At 38.1% G+C, this 21,179-nt stretch overlaps 1 protein-coding gene across 1 annotated transcript; it reads left to right on the top strand.

Annotated features, from left to right (window-relative positions):
• Positions 1-12,487: 12,487 nt before the first annotated feature.
• Positions 12,488-21,003, top strand: LOC139898199 (uncharacterized). Its single transcript, XM_071880926.1, has 3 exons — positions 12,488-13,333; positions 17,612-17,925; positions 20,463-21,003. The coding sequence occupies exons 1-3, from the start codon at positions 12,552-12,554 to the stop codon at positions 20,819-20,821; spliced, it is 1,455 nt and encodes a 484-aa protein (XP_071737027.1). The 5' UTR covers positions 12,488-12,551; the 3' UTR covers positions 20,822-21,003.
• Positions 21,004-21,179: the final 176 nt, after the last annotated feature.

Here is a 21,179-nt window from a genome sequence, read left to right as displayed (position 1 = left end):
GGTTTTGGAAGTGTTAATTGATGTTAGAGAACCCTAATTAGCTAGTAAGAGGGTTAGAACACCATGATTTATGTAAATGGGTGTAAAAGGGTTAGTGGTTGACCCAAAAATGGGTAGGTTGACTTTGAAAGTGCCAAATGGGTCAAATTGAACTTAAGCTAATTAATATGTGTAGTTGAAGCCTAAAACTAATGTCAAAATGTGTAAAGAACCTACTTTGGTTAATGATAGGGTTTTGTGATGAGTTAACCCGATTTTAGGGTTAAGGGTGCAAATGGGTCGGATTTGCACCATAGGTCAAATTGGCTCTAGGAGTGAGCTTTAGAGTGTTGACCAACTTGAGTTATGATTTTGATATTGTGATAAATGTAATAGGTGCGTTACATTGAAGTGTTCAAGCTCGGTTATCTTTCGACAAGAGATTTTGAGGTGAGTGGAATATCTATATATGTATGTATATGATTTATGTACCGTGTTGATGGTGTCACATAGCCGTTTTGTGACCAAGGTTGTGGGACTTAGCCGTATTAGTCCATGTTTTGTACTAAGGCACATAGCCGTGTTTGTGCATTTAGTGGCGAGTAATAGCCGTGTTTTACTCCCACGTTGTTATTTGAGTTACCCGTACACATAGCCGTGTTGGTGTACGAAAGCGTGAGTAATAGCCGTGTTCTACTCACATTGAGCAAGTGATGCCATAGCCGTTTTTGGAACACTTGAGGGGTGATGCCATAGCCGTTTTTGGAACACCTCGGGGGGTTAGCATGCCATAGCCGTTTTTGGAAGCTAACGAATGTTATGAACATCGATGACTTGTTTCGCGAAGTCGTTCCCTAGCGAAGAGATTGGTTAACCATGATTTATTGTTGTTCATACTAGCATTTGATTATTGTTATGAGTATTTATGCTATGATTATTGCTAGTGATACGTTTGGTGATACTAGCTTGCTTATCGAGATTTGTCATGTGTTATTTGATATCGTGGATGCGTGTGGGTAAGTTGTATATGCATGTATATATATGTTTTACTCACTAAGCTTTGCTTACCCTCTCGTTGTTCACTATTTTTATAGGTTCCGGTGTGGACAAGGGTAAGGGCATCCGGTTGGATTAGAGATCCCGTCTTGTTTAGTGACGCTTTTGGGATGTGATGATTTTGGAGTTTGACCGAGATTTGGGTAGTTTAACCCCAAACACCATGCTCGTTGTATCGTTTGGCAATGAAACTTTTCGTGGTCGAAACTCTAATTTGTATTAAACATTGTATTTTAAACTTAGTGGCGTTTTGGGCACGTGTGGGCCCCACTTTGTAAAACTCGCTCAAACCTTAGTTATGTGCTAGTTTTACATATATGAATGTATGGTTAAAAGCGTTTTGGCTAAAAATGTCGGGAACTAGTCAAACATTTTCGTTAAATAGACTTCCGGGGACAGCGGGCTGTCCAGGCGATTTGGCGCGCCGCGCGGCCATCTGGCGCGCCGCGCAGATGGCCTGCACCAGAAAATTTTTTTTTTTGTTTGAAATCTCGTCGTGTTTGGTCGGTTATGGTTTGGGTTGTTACATTGACCTTATGGGTCAAAATTAGGGTTTAAGTGTCAAAATGGGTATGACACGTGTTTAACACTTGAGTTCGGGTTTAATTGGCGTATTAGGACCATTCTCACTTGTGTTAGTGATTATTGGTTAGTTTTGGGCACGGTTTGTACTTGGTAGTGCATTTGGGTCAAATTTGCACTAAGTGTCGAATTGGGTTGATTTGTAAATCCACTCTAAGTGTGTTGTTGTAATTGTGATAATGGAATAGGTATTTTCCATTGGCGAGTTGCGGTTTACTTGGAAGCTTTCTTCAAGACTTTAAGGTGAGTGTTAATATCCTATGTGCATATGTATGTGTAGGATGGGTGCGGGTCGGGGTGAAGTGTTTCTTGGTTATAGAGCTCACTTCACATGTAGGTGGATTTGATGGACTTGTGTATAGGTCCAATTGGCACGGTTGTGCGTTTTAGTTGGCCACCTTTGGCGAAGTACGCGTTCGCGTGTACATTATCACACGTGGTTGTGATGTGGTTGATATAACCCCAATGGCGAAGGGTTAATATTGTGATGCGGACTTAGATATAACCCCAATGGCGAAGGGCAGTATTGTGAGTGGAATAATTATACGTATGTGTATATGACGTATTTATTTGTGGGTGTTATGGTATGAACCATCGAGCCGGTAGTGCCATAACATGTGTGTGATCGAGTGTGAACCACGAGCCGGTAGCACTATAAACTAAGATGTGAACCACGAGCCGGTAGCATCGAGTGTGAACCACGAGCCGGTAGCACTATAAACTAAGATGTGAACCACGAGCCGGTAGCATCGAGTGTGAACCACGAGCAGGTAGCACTATAAAATAATTGATGTGAACCACGATCCGGTAGCATCGAGTGTGAACCACGAGCCGGTAGCACTATAAAAGAGTATGACTCAATTGCGTATGGTGTGAACCACGAGCCGGTAGCACCATAGCGTTATGGTTAACCTTGGGAGTTTTACGCGTTGTTATATATATATTGTATACGTATATTAATGTATTGTTGTGTTGTAGCTAACCCTCCGGGTGTAGCTATTTGGCGTTGTTCACATCGTCGTTGGTGAACTTATATTGTTATTGTATCTTTAGCTCGTTGCTTAGAGATCGTACGGTATGCTTAGTGTAGTGCCTTATATGGATGCCTCGGTATGCGGTATTTGTTATTTTGTGGCGTGTCCATTTTATACATATATATGTATGTAGTATATTATCATTCACTAAGCGTTAGCTTACCCTCTCGTTGTTGACTCTTTTTATAGATTGCATGCGGATGGTGGCTCGGGTAAGCGCGAGGATTAGAGGACTTGCATAGTTTGCGTAGAAGGCTTGCTTTTGGATTTATTAGGATTGGGTAGCGTATCCCCAATCGCCATGCTCGGCTTTGTTTTGTATTAAAAGTCTTATGGTCGAAAATTGTATTTTGATACTTAAAGGGTAATTTGGGTCGATGTGGGCCCCGCTTCGTAAACTAAATTTTATTAATGGAATGCGCTAGTTTTCATATATTGAACATGCGGTTAAAAGCGTTTTGTCTAAATACGTCGGGAACTAGCCAAACATTTTCGCGTTTAAAGACTTTCCGGACAGACAGGTTTGGCGCGCCGCGCACCCCTGTTGGCGCGCCGCGCCAGGTGTCAGTTCAGCAAAAAAAAAAAAAAAATTTTGTAATTTTACACGGTTTAATCGCGGGTTGGTTTGGGTTGTTACAAGTGGTATCAGAGCATGGTCTAAGGGATTTAGGTGACTTGAGATAGGTGCCTAGACTTAGACTTGTGTGTGCTTAAATTGTTGCGGGACTTGTAGGATTACGGGTCGGAATGGGTTTGGTTAGTGCCTTGGCTATAGGTTGACTAACGTTTATATTAGTAATGCGGATATTATTAATATGTTGTTGTGTTGTGATAATAATTCTCGCGTGTGTTTGTACCGCGTAGAATTTTGGTTGTGTTTGTGTATATCATCGAGCGAGACGGTCGTTGTACTAACGAGTCGATGCGGCATGTGTGCGTAATAAGAACTTGCAAACCTTACTACGGGTGCAAATCGTGTCTAACAAGTGATGTACGATGAGTGTTTAGCAAGATGGGGCTGTGTCGTGCGTACGGTTTTACACGTTCGTGGACTAATCATTTTGCATTCTTTAGAATGACAACGCGAAACGAGACCGAGGCGAATGACGCGGAGTTTAACACTAGGGTTGCGGCCGCCGTTGCGGAGCAAATGGGTGCGTTAGAAGAAAGAATGGAAAGGAGGTATTCCGAACTTCAAAGTAGTGGTGAAATGGAGCGTTATCGTAAGAGCTTCATGAGGACTAAACCCCCGATGTATGACGGAAAGCCGGATCCTTTGGTAAGCACAACTTGGATTTCGGACGTCGAAGGGTGTTTCCGTACTATTGATTGCCCTCCCGAGAGAAAGACGAGACTCGCTACGAGTTTGTTGCGGGGTAGGGCAAGGGATTGGTTGGATGGTAAGATTGATCTTGTCGGTGGCGAGACGTTTATGGCTTTATCGTGGGACGACTTTAAGGAGGAATTCTTCGAGGAGTTCCGGACTTCGACCGATTTGTGGGAATTGCGTAATGAGTTGCGAAATTTGCGACAAGGATCTATGGATTTGAGTACTCTCAAGACGACCTTTATGGCGAAGGCTCGTTTTTGTCCGGAGTATTTGGGGAATGATCGTTTGTTGATGGGAGATTTCTATCGGACCTTGAATGATGACTTGAAAAGTGAAATTAGCCGGAGTCAAGCGAAATCGTTTTCGGAATTATTCGACTTGGCTAGAGGTTTCGAGTCGTATTCACGATCGAAAAAGGGTGAACCTTCAAGTGAGCGAAGGGTCGTTTCTTATGGTGCTCCGAGTAAGAGGGCTAAGGGTCCGAGTGTGAGCACGGGTGGTACGCGAGCGGGTATGTCGGATTCTAGTGCAGCTAGATGTTACAATTGTGGCGTGAGGGGTCACAAGTCTTGGGAATGTTCGGTACCAAAGGGTGATGGTATGGTGTGCTTCAATTGCCAAAAAGAAGGACATCGTAAGTCAGAGTGTCCCAAGTTAGCGGGGACGGGTGCGGCCAGGAGACGTTAAGGTACGTTTAATTTTGATAAATATGTCTTTTGATTATTTATTAAATGCCGTTTGAGTTGCGTGCCTTTGTTGTGCATGTTATGTAATGGGTGACGTTCCTAATGGAAGTACCCTATGTTGATGATTGATTGACGGGCGAAGGGCGTAAGACTTGGTGCAACCAAGCATTCCTTAGTATTTGGGAAGCGTTTCTACCTAGCCACGGAAATGGTTTTGGTGTTTGGTTGTTATACGCGTGTTCACTTTGATGTTGAAGTGACGAATCATGAGGTTCGTCGGTTGGTTGGAACCCTTGAGATCGAGTGTTTTAAATCTCGATGTGTGTTGGTAATGGAGTCTTTATGACGCGACATTAGGTGCCTCTTTTATACCTACTAGCATGGTGTTCGACTCCGATTGTGTTGCGGTACACTTTTCGTACAAAGTGTTTAAGGGTTGGTTAAAATCCTTCGTGTGCTCAAGGTTGGAGCAAGATGTGGTAATTGGTCGTGTGAGCCCAACTGTTGGTAAAGTCTACCTGTGGTAGCATTGTACGGTTGTACGAGTTGTGGATATGGAACGTGATTCTAAGTGGGGGAGTTACACTCCCGCATGAGGAAGTTTTAGTGCGAGAATTCGGATGATGCTTTTGGTAGATCCGAAAATTTGTGTTGGGACCTAGATTTGGTCGATTGTGGTAGAGTACAATTTCGGTTAAATTGTACTTATGATTTTGGATTTGAATTATCACCAAGGTGGTAATGTGGTAAATCTCGTTGAGAGATAATGGACGTGTTTGTAAGCAAGGCGAAATCCCTCGGTTAAGGGATGTGTGTGTCGGATTCTCTTTTAGAGAATTATTGTTTTGTACCTATGTTTGATATAGGTGGTTCTTGCTCGATTGTGTGGATGGTTAGTGGTATCCGTTAGGGTTCACTATAGTGTAACAGAGTGCGATGTTGCACTACTCGTTGTTCGAGGCCAAAAGTACGTATGTGATTGGTGAAGCATGACCTTCGGGGTCCGCTGACTTCATCATAGTATTTGTGATTGGTGAAGCATGACCTTCGGGGTCCGCTGACTTCATCATAGTATTTGTGATTGGTGAAGCATGACCTTCGGGGTCCGCTGACTTCATCATAGTATTTTTGATTGGTGGAGCATGACCTTCGGGGTCCGCTGACTTCATCCGGTGTTGAGTGATATATTGGTTGTTTTATACACCGATGGTGGGATCGTGAGGACCATGTTGTGTGATTAGTGATTGCGATAGCCGTGTTTCGCTCACGTGTTGTTACGGGTGTGACAATAGTCGATTTTGGACACCTTAGGATTAGCGTTGCCATAGTCGTTTTGGGCGCTTTTGGTTTTAGTCGTTGCTTATGATGTTAGGATAGTGGCGTATTGGTTGTTTTGCGCACTACAAAGGATGTTTAGTGGTAAGAGTAATCCGTGAGGATTCATGTGGTTCGATCTTCAACGTTCGGATTGTTGACTTTAGGTTGAGACTTGGTCACTTTTAGCGTTGTCCGTGGAAAAGGTACGCTAAGGAATTTATATCTCGGTACGAGGTTGGTTGAGTTTTTCCCGATATGGGAAATTGAGCAGGTTTTAGTGCTCGGATTGTGGTTTTGATAAATCACGGTTGACGATTTTAGTTGTTAAAAGTGATCCGTTGGGAAGAATTGTCTAGGAAAGTTCGTATTGGGACTTGAGTGAGGATCGTTAAGTAGGTCCGGATTGGTTAAGTGGAGAAGATCACGAGGACGTGATCGAGTTTAAGTGAGGGAGAGTTGTAAGACCCAAATATTGATTGTACATAATGTATTTATGGTGTATGGTGCGTGTATGAAGTGTACTTGTTGCTTACTCGAACGTCGAAGGAAACTGGACGTTGTCCGAAGTGACAAGGTGTGTACGTATCTTTTCAACCCCAAATAAAGTTTGAGTTGATGTTTCAAAGCCTTACCATTGGATAGAATATCTTATTACATATCCAACGATATTTGATTCATCAAAAACGGAGTTACGGTCGAAAATTTATGGCCAAAACAAGTTGCTGAAACCTGTTTTGGGCTCGACCACAATTTCCAGTTATTTGGAGCGGCGCTCCACATTATGGCGCGGCGCGCCGATTGCTGCAGAGGCAATTTTCAGCCTTTTTAAAAGGTTTAAATGAAGGGCAATTGGGTAATTTCACTTGGGGCCGGATTTGTGAGCCATATTAGCTGGTTTGGATCAGTTTTGGATCATTTTCACATCCATTCATCACTCTCAAACTATTTTAGAGAGAGAGAGAGAGATTCTAGAGAGAGATTTAGGGTTTTGGTGAAGAAGGAGGCCGAATTGATCAAAAGCTCGAGTTCTAAAGTTGTTCCTTTCGTTCCTAGCTACGTTGTGGTGGTATTGGTAAGCTCAAACTCCGAATTTCATCTATTTGATTTGATATTCAAGTTAGGGTTTGAGTTAGTTTGTGGTAAAACCCTTTTAGGTGATGAAATGGGTTTAGTGAAGCTAGTAATTGGGTTTATTGTTAATTGTTGGTGGATTTTGGGTTGGTGAACTAATTGGCCATGTTTAGGACTCGAAATTGAGTTTAATCACTTAAGTTAGTGATTATGGAAGTATTGAAACCCATTTAAGGTTATTTGGTTGACTAATTGTGACTTTGGGTCAAATTAGGGTTTGGTGGTGATTATGACCCATTTGGCGATTTAATGAGGTTTGTAAACTTGAAATGGATTAAGTTGAAGTATAAAACCAAGTTAAATGTGTTTTGGTGTCAAAACTTGTAAATGGTGAGATTTTGACCTTATGGGTCAAAATTAGGGTTTAAGTGTCAAAATGGGTATGACACGTGTTTAACACTTGAGTTCGGGTTTAATTGGCGTATTAGGACCATTCTCACTTGTGTTAGTGATTATTGGTTAGTTTTGGGCACGGTTTGTACTTGGTAGTGCATTTGGGTCAAATTTGCACTAAGTGTCGAATTGGGTTGATTTGTAAATCCACTCTAAGTGTGTTGTTGTAATTGTGATAATGGAATAGGTATTTTCCATTGGCGAGTTGCGGTTTACTTGGAAGCTTTCTTCAAGACTTCAAGGTGAGTGTTAATATCCTATGTGCATATGTATGTGTAGGATGGGTGCGGGTCGGGGTGAAGTGTTTCTTGGTTATAGAGCTCACTTCACATATAGGTGGATTTGATGGACTTGTGTATAGGTCCAATTGGCACGGTTGTGCGTTTTAGTTGGCCACATTTGGCGAAGTACGCATTCGCGTGTACATTATCACACGTGGTTGTGATGTGGTTGATATAACCCCAATGGCGAAGGGTTAATATTGTGATGCGGACTTAGATATAACCCCAATGGCGAAGGGTAGTATTGTGAGTGGAATAATTATACGTATGTGTATATGAAGTATTTATTTGTGGGTGTTATGGTATGAACCATCGAGCCGGTAGTGCCATAACATGTGTGTGATCGAGTGTGAACCACGAGCCGGTAGCACTATAAACTAAGATGTGAACCACGAGCCGGTAGCATCGAGTGTGAACCACGAGCCGGTAGCACTATAAACTAAGATGTGAACCACGAGCCGGTAGCATCGAGTGTGAACCACGAGCCGGTAGCACTATAAAATAATTGATGTGAACCACGAGCCGGTAGCATCGAGTGTGAACCACGAGCCGGTAGCACTATAAAAGAGTATGACTCAATTGCGTATGGTGTGAACCACGAGCCGGTAGCACCATAGCGTTATGGTTAACCTTGGGAGTTTTACGCGTTGTTATATATATATTGTATACGTATATTAATGTATTGTTGTGTTGTAGCTAACCCTCCGGGTGTAGCTATTTGGCGTTGTTCACATCGTCGTTGGTGAACTTATATTGTTATTGTATCTTTAGCTCGTTGCTTAGAGATCGTACGGTATGCTTAGTGTAGTGCCTTATATGGATGCCTCGGTATGCGGTATTTGTTATTTTGTGGCGTGTCCATTTTATACATATATATGTATGTAGTATATTATCATTCACTAAGCGTTAGCTTACCCTCTCGTTGTTGACTCTTTTTATAGATTGCATGCGGATGGTGGCTCGGGTAAGCGCGAGGATTAGAGGACTTGCATAGTTTGCGTAGAAGGCTTGCTTTTGGATTTATTAGGATTGGGTAGCGTATCCCCAATCGCCATGCTCGGCTTTGTTTTGTATTAAAAGTCTTATGGTCGAAAATTGTATTTTGATACTTAAAGGGTAATTTGGGTCGATGTGGGCCCCGCTTCGTAAACTAAATTTTATTAATGGAATGCGCTAGTTTTCATATATTGAACATGCGGTTAAAAGCGTTTTGTCTAAATACGTCGGGAACTAGCCAAACATTTTCGCGTTTAAAGACTTTCCGGACAGACAGGTTTGGCGCGCCGCGCACCCCTGTTGGCGCGCCGCGCCAGGTGTCAGTTCAGCAAAAAAAATTTTTTTTTTTTGTAATTTTACACGGTTTAATCGCGGGTTGGTTTGGGTTGTTACAAAGGGTAATTGGTGTAATTGTTAACAAAGTAGTAAAACCTTGGTTTACACGCAGTCGATAACCTGGTGTATTCATTAAACAAAGTATTAAAACCTTGTTACAATTCGAATCCCCAATTAGTTGAAATATTTGACTTCGGGAATAAGAATAATTTGACGAAGGCTTTCGCTCTTTATATTTATGACTGATGGACTATTATGGACAAATCCGTATGGACATATTAAATAATCCAGGACAAAGAACAATTAACCCATGGGAATAAACTAAAATCAACACGTCAAACATCATGATTACGGAAGTTTAAATAAGCATAATTCTTTTATTTCATATTTAATTTCCTTTATTTTATATTTAATTGAACTTCTAATTATCGCACTTTTATTTATTGTTATTGTATTTAATTGCACTTTTAATTATCGTACTTTTTAATTATCGCAATTTTATTTTATCACAATTTTATTTATCGCAATTTCATTATCGTTATTTACTTTACGCTTTAAATTTAGTCTTTTATTTATTTTTAATATTTTACATTAGGTTTTAACTGCGACTAAAGTTTTAAAAATCGACAAACCGGTCATTAAACGGTAAAAACCCCCCTTTTATAATAATAATATTACTTATATATATTTGTATTTTTATAAATTAAAACTAATATAGCGTTAAGCTTTGTTTAAAGATTTTTCCCTGTGGAACGAACCGGACTTACTAAAAACTACACTACTGTACGATTAGGTACACTGCCTATAAGTGTTGTAGCAAGGTTTAAGTATATCCATTCTATAAATAAATAAATATCTTGTGTAAAATTGTATCGTATTTAATAGTATTTCCTTGTAAAATTTAATAGTATTTTATACCCCTTAGCTTTAACCATCATCACATCATCGCTTAGTTGTTTATCCGGTTAATAAGTTTTGTCTGTTCATATTAGTACACTTTATGAAAGTATATAGCCTACATTGGTATTTTTCAGGGTATATAGCCTACATTGGGACAAAAATAAAAGTATATGGCCTATTTATGGCTTTAACCTTTTTTATAAATGTGTAAAGGTCATATTAGTGTATTAGTGTGTCCATGTGTATGTTGACCATTTAGGTCGAGGTCATTATCGATGCAAGTCAAATATGGTGAATTACTTGATAGGTTGTGGATGAGAAATGTAATTTTGGTTCGGTTGTAATTGTGGATGTTGTCATAGATTTTCGCCGGAGTGAAGATGTTTTCACCTTGGTGAAGTAATCATAAAAAAGAATGTCTCTTTAGTTTTCTAGTTTGAATCTGTTCCATTGTTTAAAAGATAATACATGTGGCTTTCTACATATTGTCAGCAGAACAAACCCATTATTAGGGTGTTGTAACTACATTTGGTAAAACACACTCTAGGTGTTGATGATTTTAGTATCATTTAACAATCATTTTAAGTAATTGGAATTTACTTGAAAAACAAGAGTTATTTAGTTATACTTAACAACGGGTTTGAAGAGTGTTGAGTGCACTCCCGTAAAAGTTGACTAAATACTATCACGAAAATAGCGGGGTCTAGGGGGTTTCGCCCCTATGCGGGTCCAAGGGGCAGCGCCCCTAGCGGGGTCAAAGGGGCACTATACTTATTGTAAAGTTGCTTTCTAACATATTTTCCAGCCAAACAGTATGACTTTTAGTCAACCGCTTTTCCCGCCAAAGGAAAGGGTTGCACCCTTTCATTTTCAACCGCCAAGTTAACAGAATATTATTTTCATTTTGGCAGTTTACTTTGCATACGAGCATATAAAGAATAAATAACATTCTCAAATAAAACTATAATTAGATTTCTTCTTGCCTACTATCAAATTGCGTTCTTGTTTTATCCCAATATTAAGATTTCGTGTAACCCGAGATTTTTAAGGGTCGAAATACTTAATTAAGAAAGTGTTTCACGATTGAAGAATTAATCAGGGATTATCAATTCATAACCCATATTTCTAACACTAGGTTCATTGTGTTGTATGCATAATAAACTTGTTCCATTTTCCTCTTCGGGTAGAACCCCTTAATCAACAAAGTGAAAGTAAAGACATCGGGATATAATTTTTTTTGGTCACATCTTGTCCAATATAGCTAAGATAACTCAATTTCACCTATGGTTATGTCCGGTTAGGAAATTTTTTAAGCTTTTAGGAATTTTTAGCTTCTAATTTTTATGAAAAAACTCATATCAAATAAAAACTTCGTTTGACTAAAAGAGATTAAAGCTTTTAGATGGAAGGAAAAAACTATAAGCTAATATATAATTATTGTAATATAATCCAAAGCAAACCGCTTCTCGCAAGATTTATAAATGCACGAAAACACTAAAGTCTCTATCGAATCTGTATCCAAAACAGTTTCATTATGAAGATCATCGGCAGGAACCAAAGGTTGACGAACGCTAACATCATCAAAGTTAACCATATGCAGATTAGATATTGACCCGGATTAGGCAATTCACAAGTAACAGAGACATTGGTGTGGTTCATATGTTGTTTAACATTCAACGAAACACGACCCAAATTAACATGATATGAACCCCCACCATTATAGTTATTCCCATGATTAACACCTAACATTTTGTCAACCAAATGGTCACCATCAACGATGAGATCACCTTCGCATACTGCACGATTAGAATTAGCTAAAACCGACGAAGAACAATCGTCATTAAACACTCGATCATAATTGGACGGAGCAAGTTCAAAATCTATCCCAGGTTGTTTCTAACTTCCTTGCTTACATTGTGAATCAAGGATACACAATCAAATTTGAAGAACACGAACGCCGTCCCGATCTGTTTTAGATCAACCGAAGATCGAGGAACACGAATGAAGTGTTTTTAATTAATTGTGTTTATTTATATCTAAACAATCACTCCGTAGTGGTAAAGTAGCTCGTCGAACATGACTACTTATCAATTTTTGTCGCGTAGTGATAAAGGTGTCCATATTAATAAGATCAGGGGGATAACATCACGTCCGGATAAACCGAATGGTAAGGACGCCTTCTAGTCACGTTCTTTTTTAGTTGTATGCATTATAGGTTTATTCCGCTTGGTTTGTGTCTTGTACTGTTGTATCGGGTTTGTATTGCCGTGTTAGTTTTTCATCATTGTTGGTATGACCGGTAGAGTTTTGAGCTCGGACATAGTTAGGCCGTTTTAGGTTTATTCTTGATTGTTTACCTTTTTCGAGTTTTAAAGTCTCATGTTTTTATAAAGTTACAGTTTTTAGCCAAAAAAAAAAAAAAAAAAAAAAAAATTTGTTATAATCGTTACTGAAAAAATAAATTACTCCGTAGCTTATAAGCAGGTAACGGTGGTTAGTGATTGCCACTTGCGATCTGATTCACAAACAGATGGCCGGAGGTGATAATAAGGTCGCATCTTCTTCCTCCGCCGCTCACCACCATAATAAACCTAATCGCCAATCCGCCAGCAATAAAAACCCTAACCCTAACCCTAACCCTAACCTTCAAAAACCCTCACCTTCAAATTCAAAACCATCTCCTGCTAACAAACACAAACCATCTCCAAAAACTAACCTTAACCCTAATCCAATTCCTGGAAACTTCGCACCTGTAATTCCGCCATTACCACCACCGCCACCACCGGTGTATGGATTCCATATGCTCGATCGTCGAACCATCGTTTTTGCTGACGGCAGTGCTCGATCTTACTTCGCTTTACCCCCTGATTACCAAGATTTTCCACCACAAATTCCTAGGGCTCCGATTCGCCCGCCGGGTCCCGAACCATGGTTAGGCTTGGATCGACAATTTCCACCTGGCCGTCCAGTCCCCGGTGGTTCAGATCATTACAGACAACAGAATCAAGATCATAGGAACCCGTTAGGTATTGAAGGGTCACGTAAACGGAAATTAGGTGATGAAGGAGACCTTAGTGATGAATTTGCTAGACAAAGGCAACAGCTTTTGCAGTTTGGGAATACGAATTTGGGGGCGGGTTCGAGCGGTAGTAGAAACGAAATGAGGGGAAGTAAGTATAATGAAGTTGATCAAGAGAAGTTGAAAAGTGCTTTTTTTAATTATATTAGATTGGTTAATGAGAATGCAAATCAAAAGAAGAAATTTTTGGCTGATGGTAAACAGGCATCTCTTCAGTGTCTTGCTTGTGGCAGGTTTGGATTAAATTCAATATACACATTTTATGTATCTATGTTTGTCACGTTAATGTGCATATTCTTTTCATGTTATATTCATTTTCCGTGAGGCATTAATACTTTAATCTTTATTTGAATTTGGGACAAACTTGTTTTGAATTGTTAAGTGGATTGACTAGTATTGATTGATATTGATATGATTGCGATTGTAACGTTACCATTACCATTATAGTCATAATCTTTTGGATGACTTGTGTTTAGAGTTCATATGTCTTTTTGTTTATGATACACTAGCTAGTAGCTTCTATTTGCCTTTTAAGTTGATCCTTTATTTTAGGCATATATGTTTAACTATTATGATCCAACTCGGAGAGTAGGGTGAGACATAATAATACTTCAGGTTTATATGTATGTTTCTGTTTTGGCAGTATATGTAATATGTAGTATTATAATTACAATCTTTTGATTTAGGGAAAACCTCCCTTCATGCTGTGCAACTATGTTCATTCTTTTGTTCTGTGAAGGACATGATCTCATTGTGGTCCCTATAATATACATTGATGGATATAGTTTATCACGGGGTTCTTTTAGTAGCCACTTCATTTACTACTAGGGAAAGTTAAGGGTGTCAATAATATGATGATCTCTGGTAGGCTGAACTTTATGTATTCAGTATTTTAGTGGTAATCTAACAATATAGCTTGGACGAATCATCAACCAATTGTTTAGGCTCACATTGTAGAAATAACTTCGTTGTTATTCTATGGTTTTGCTGATTTAGCTGTTCACAGTGTAGTTATCTTACCTGATTTTACCTTTCTAGTTTGCTAAGTAGGTCTTGATATGGACACATCTGCCCTTCTTTTCTAGACTCTTGGAACATTTATGCTTATTATATAGCCATCTATCCTTCCACTTGTTTATCAGGTTGACTGAGTTTTGACTTTTGTCTTACTTTATTCGGTAAATATATTTTTTTTGGGTCTAGTCCATCTTATTCAATCTTTCCTGATGAGATCCATCTATCTTTATATAGATGTTATACAGGTAACTGATGACACATATAAGAGTGTAGCACCATATGCTGGTGTAGTATGTTTCATTTTGAAAATAACTACTATTTAACTGATGAGTTATGAGCTTGTAAAGACCCCTTAATTGAGCATAATTATTGTGTAGATGAAAGAGCCTAAATTTATTTCACTCTAAAGTCACCTCATAACTACAGATCTACTTCTCCTTCCTTTACACTTGCCTCCGGTTGTCGGCTACGTGCCGGAGGACCGGATGGTAGGTTCGAACCTAACCGTTCTTCTCAAGGCTATGTAGCAGCAGTCGTTGTTTCTCTCGCACATAACGTATGGCTTCTTTTAGTTTGAGAGTCTTTGCATCATTGTTAAAAGTTGTCTAAGGTTTTGGTAAGTGAAACCCTTTGGAAGCTTCAACTACTTCATTTTTCTTGTTTGACAGATGAAGTTGGTTGTTTTGTTATGAAATTTAGTGGGTTTTGTTTTTATATTCTTTTTGCAGGTCATTTTTGTCAAGTTTTCCACTAGCTATATTGTAATTTCAATATCAATATGGTTAGCTTGAAACTTTAATGGGTTTGCATCTTACAACTCTTCATGTAACCTCAAAGGGTCTTGGTTAATCCTATTTTATTGCTATTCTAACTTTACGAGGAAAAAATTACTTGACTGGTACCACCTGTCTTCCCTTATCAGATGGTTATTGGGTGTCTCTCTGTAGAGTTAGTGTGTATCTACCATCAACAGAGTTTCTGGGTACTTCCTGGATTTCTAATAGAGCAAAAATATAGTAATTAAGATGCTGATGATGACCAAGTTTGTTAAGTTTAAGTGACTATTAAACTTATTTCTATGAGAGTGGCTTATATTGTTGACCTATTATTACATTTTGTAGGAAATTTTAGAGATTCTGAAACCATCTTAATATTTTAGGTCTTTTCAAGCATAAAGTAATTGTTGTTGCTTGATGCCAGCTGTTATATACTGTTTATAATTCCAAAAAGGGATTATTTCATGATTGGTTGTTGCTTGTTCAAAGGTTTTATTGGGCCAGGAATGTGAAATGAAATAAGGATTGATTTAGATTGGTTATAAAGGGAAGCTTCATAACATATTATGAGTAGTCTACAAGTACTAGATTAATTTGATGGAATGAAAAATCGTTCCGGTATTTTCCCTCAAAAGTCTTTTTTTTTTTTTTTTTTGGAAGGCAAGTCCTCAAAAGTCTTCTTCCCACCACCAGCACGTCCTCTCGTTATCCCATCAAAGCTGATTTCTACTCTTTTTTGTGGCGGAGCTACTTTAAATGCACCAGGTCATCGTCATTCCTCTCCATACTCTCGCTCATTCACCGTTTTTGTCTCACTTTTTTTCTCTTCAATTCTTGAACAAGCTGTTGATCAAAGCATGTTTTTTATTATTTTTATAAATATTATATTATTTATCTGTTTATGTTTATAGATTGAACCAGACCCTTTAAGTTTCAACCTATCTTATATTGAAATTTCAATTTTGAAATTATTCATTGCATATAGAGTCCCTATAACTAGGGTGTTTCGTCTTTAGCCACACTAGCTGTTGGAGTTGTAGTGCACACACTTTTTCTGTTGCTGTAGTGATTTCGTAACTGCAAGTTTGTTTAATTGGCCTATGGTGAATTATCTTCAAGAAATTGCTCTGCATGTTCGTAGATCTGCTTTAGGGCTTTGTACTCGAGGTTATTTATGAAAGAAAAGAAGTGTAATGAAGAGTAATGAAAGGGAAGGAAGTGGGATCCTTCCAATTCAGAAGGAAAAATTGGAAGGAAGATTAGACAAAAATCATCAATCCACTTCCTTTCTTTTCTTTCCTACTAAACCTTAGGAACATCAACAATTTTTAACAATTTTTAATTTCTTTCCAGTTCAGTTCTTTTCCTTCTAAAACAAAACTGTGACACAGAGACTTAGAATACAAAGTGGGATGACAGTTTATTTGAAAAATATATATTTTAAATATATATTAGTGTATCTTTATGCTAGTTGTTTGGTGCATATGATTATGATTATTTCTCTCTATATTTTCCATACTCTTGGAGTAGCCATTGTTAGGGTCGGTTCACAATCATGTATCACCTGCATTTTGGACCATTCTCAACTCATTATTCTACTATTAGTGATTTAATATGAGTGGCAGTGATGCAGAAGTTTATTTGTGTGCTCTTTTATTTTACTATATAATATAATATATAATACATAATTTTATAATTCTAATTGCTACGTCTGTTTTTCCTACAGTCTAGCTGTAGAGGTTGAAATATGCTTATGTTTGTGTTTCTCTGTATAGAGGAGTAACGTAGCGGATTAGTTAGAGGTTATAGATGAATGCCCAGAGATTATTATTCTCCTCATTTGGTCCTACCTACTCTCTCTTAAGTTACTTTCCTTGTTTGATTTAGCTTCGGTTTCTATTTGTGGGTCGGTGTTGATATGTTTTGGAGATATTAATCAATAAACACTTGAAAGTTATGTATTAAATTGCAATTTGCGCATTTTGTAAATTTGTCCTATAAATTAGGTGCACATGTGTATTCCGAAAGTTCAATTCCATATATGCTTATTTCTAAAAAGATCTCTATGTTATGTCTTTCATTAAGGAGATTACATTCTTTATGTTGATTTTGATTAACATTCTCGATGTTCAATTATATACACTACACAATGAGTATCACAATCATTCATATAGTTGAATCGTGAAAGGGTTGTGGGCTAGATTGAAGGTTGTTGATGTAGTTGCTATACTTTCCTTTTTTTTTATTCTTAATTGGGTTGATGCTCAGTGTACATTACTAATAGCATGATATGAAGGCTCTAAGTTCTTATATTACCTTTAGCTAATTTGTAGGTAGTTTTGTCAAGCCCGATAAATATTCATCGTAACTAATTAGTGATCCAATAATGTATAAAAAGTAAAAAACATCCCAAGATAGCTTAGTGGTTGAGCCTGATTTCCTTACAAAAGGCCGTGGGTTCAAACCTCAATAGCAGATCTTTGGGTGACCAGGGAAACGGGTCGGAAACGGTCACGAATAACTTGGGTAGCCTCAAAAGAACACAGGGAAAACTTTATCGTTTATTTAATAGTAATGTATAAAATCTGTTGATTTTTACTTGCAATTGTTGTAGTTATGTTCACCTTAAATACTAGTAATTCTTTTCTTCTCTATTGTGGACATGATTTAGGCTCCAATAAATTTTAAATGATGAATAAGTCATTTATGCAAATACAGGTCCTCCAAGGATTTTCCAGATATGCATAGTCTTATCATGCACACATACAACCCAGAAAAAGCAACTTCTGACCAAGTTACGGATCATTTGGGCCTGCATAAAGCGTTGTGCATTTTAATGGGCTGGAATTATTTAATGCCTCCAGATAACTCCAAGACATATCAGCGGTTATCTGCTGAAGAAGCTGCTGCCGCTCGTGATGACCTCATCTTGTGGCCACCTCATGTCATCATACACAACACGGCTACAGGAAAGGGTAGAGATGGACGTATGGAGGGTTTAGGAAATAAAGCAATTGAAATAAAACTTAGAGGTATATGTCTCCCTTTGCTTTGCCTTTCTTCTATATCCATCTTTATTATAGGTGGCATGATGTTTTCAGCATGGGTCTAATTTATTCTTTTGCATTGGAGGTGACAAGTTGGGCTTGTCGGGATGTTTATCTAAACGGTAAATATGTAGTGCAGGTCGAGCCATGGTGGGTTGGGTTGCCCAGTAATTTTCATCATCTACGGTAACGATATAATTATACAAACATCTAAAGTTTAAAATTAAACAACTCTATAGGTTGTTGTGTTAACTATCCCAAGATAGCTTAGTGGTTGGGACCTAATATCCTCAAAAGAGGTATCAAGTTCAAACCTCCTAGCAGCATATCGCTAGGGAAAAGGGCCTGAAATGATCACGGGATAACCCAGTTAGGTCGTGTACAAATAAAAGTCAATTTACTCTCCTTCTCGGGGTAGCCTGAACAAAGGAAAATTCTACCCGTTTATAGGCTGTTGTGGTGAATCAAGTAGTTTGGACAACTTTTAAACCTGCTTGGCTCGTTTCCTTTTACCTAATGTTTTGGGAGTAATTGGGATAAAATACAAACTGGATGAATTTGTGTTATGTTCAAGACGGCTACCTGTGATTTGTACGTACATGCTCATGGATCTCTTGATGATTCATTCCTTATGTTATTGGAGTAAATTTTAGTAATTTAAATATGTGTACAGTAGTCTTATGCTTCATTCACTATGTATATACCAAACCCTCCGATCAGAGGGCGGTATTGTATATTCGATATGCATATATTAATTCTTTCTCATTCAGTAGTTACTGTTCACTATTGTTATTATCGATAGGAGTCCGCTGACCTGTAGCTTAGTGTGTTAAAAACATAACATTTGTTACCTTCCCATCTGTGCAGTCCTTAACTATACATTATGTCTGTTTAGTAATAATATTTCCATAAGTTCTGTTTTTTCCCTGCATATTTCTTTGTGTTTCCTTATAAGAATATGTGACATATGTCATACTTATTGAATTTGTGCCATTAAAGATAAATCTGCGTAGTGTAGAATATAAGGTGTGGATACATGACATGTGACGCACTTAACCTACATCGTTATTGGAGGCTTATTAAAATATTAGCTACTTCTTCTCACAGTGACCCATTTGACTAGAAAGAGAGGTTCATGAGATGTGTAACACACACTTACGCCATACGTTAATCTTTAATTATTAAATATATATGCATGATAATTATACGAAGGCAGTCACAGGGTGCATGATCTGTTAGTTGACAACTTTAGTTTGATGAGGGCAAGTAGCACGGTGATGTTTTTAGGAGGTCTAGGGTCCTCATCCATATTAATTAAATTGATTCTATATTTCTAACAAATTAGTAGTAAGTTAAGTCACTAGACTCTAAACTACCGGTGTAAAAACTAATGAGTTGAGTTGCTATTGCTAGCATGAGATGAGGTAGTTGTGTAATTAGATGGACTCTCTTTAGGGTAGTAATTTTTACATACAATTTTGCATGTCTAATTTTTTTTTTTGTTTGTTTGTATATTCCTGCCTCCCTCATTGTGAGGGATAATCATACTTGTTTTGTAATGACCAAGCCATCACTGTAGCACTGCATAACATTGATTAGGAAAATTGCTTTGCTTAGTAGCGTGTATAATAGGGAATCTGTTCCCTTTATTTTCATATGTGCCTTGATATCTGATATATGTTGCAATTTTATTGTGTTGCATCATAAAAAGATTGACCATGCGCAATCATTTGGATGCTGATGATGATGTAAGGGTTCTAGTATGTTTTTTTAGATGGCGTTTGCAAACCATCACAATACAAGAACATTAATGTATTTCTATATTGGGAACACATGAATGCCTATTGATGCTTTATTTGCTACCAAAAACTAGTCACTAAGTCTGTGTAGAAGTTATATGTTCCCCGGACTATTTGTTAAACAGCAGTTTTAAACCCCTTAACAAGAAATTCTCCGATAAGGGTGCCTATTTCGAGGTTATTTTTTAAATCAAGCCCCTGCCACTGATTAAGATCTTATCTGTTTGGCCCAAATTTTCTTTGTCAGTACGTTGGGCTGAGAAGGTCTCCCCACCCCCACCCAAATTAAAGGACTGTATCTGCGCCAAATTTATAAATGAAGAATGATTTAGAACAGACTCCTACTACGATAGAGACAAAGACCATAATCCCTAGACAGGCCTCATGGATTCAAGCTAGGCAGAAATGGACTTTTAAACCACATACTATTAGTGATACTAACGAACCAATCAAACTCAGAATCTTGTATCATACACACCAACCTTAATTGAATTCGGTCCATTCTAAAACTAACTGGGTAGTAATTGCTATGTAATGTGAATCATTAAGCTCTGTTATTTATGTGATGGCAGCTCTCTTTGCTATTTTACATCATCAGTTATTTAAAAATTGGTCGCTCTTTCATGATATTACGTCAAAAGCATCATAGATTCATCAGGTAATTTGGGTGGGTAATGGTGTTAACAAAGCTTTACATGAATCTTGCATTATTTTTCTCATCAGGTTATGGATTCACTACTGGAAAGCCAAAGTCAATGTACGGTAGAGAAGGTCACATGGGCACAACGGGTGTTAAGTTTTCCGGTGACAAATCAGGTCTAAACGATGCCATGAGGCTTGCAGATTATTTTGAGAAACAGAAGCGTGGGCGCAGGTCTTGGGCTTCTGTACAGTCCATGTTCAGACCAGGTAAAGAAGATGAGAAAGATCCCAACTTTGTGAAGTTAGATAAGAAGAATGGGGAGAAAGAGAGAATCTTATACGGGTATTTGGGAACCGTGTTTGATCTGGATGTCATGGATTTTGATCATAGGAAAAAGGTAACTGTCGAAAGCAAGAGTGTTAAAGCACAGCCTACTTGATGCGTAATGACGTTATTTGAAATGTGGTGAATCGTGTTTGTTTGATTATGTTTATTGGATAGAAACTAACGTTATCGTACATTTGCATTGAACTTTTGATACCCTCTGATAGCAACTAGTGGTAATGAGTTTGACATGTATTTCTTTTTTATTCTTGTTTATATAATTATTATTGTGGATCCTTTTGGTGGTGCTTTGTGCATGTAGTTTCTTTCTTACCCATTTTATTAGTGAAGATTAGTTATATGGAAATTAGGGTTATATCGTCACAAGGGACAACATTGCGTTTATGTACCATGCTCTCGGGAGTGAATTCGAGTAGCAGAATGCATATGGTGTGATGCAAATGTTGTTTGCT

The sequence above is a fragment of the Rutidosis leptorrhynchoides genome, chromosome 3 (genome assembly GCF_046630445.1).
Source record: "Rutidosis leptorrhynchoides isolate AG116_Rl617_1_P2 chromosome 3, CSIRO_AGI_Rlap_v1, whole genome shotgun sequence".
Taxonomy (NCBI): domain Eukaryota; kingdom Viridiplantae; phylum Streptophyta; class Magnoliopsida; order Asterales; family Asteraceae; genus Rutidosis; species Rutidosis leptorrhynchoides.
Note: the sequence above shows the minus strand (reverse complement) of the source record. Positions and strands in the feature narration are given on the sequence as shown.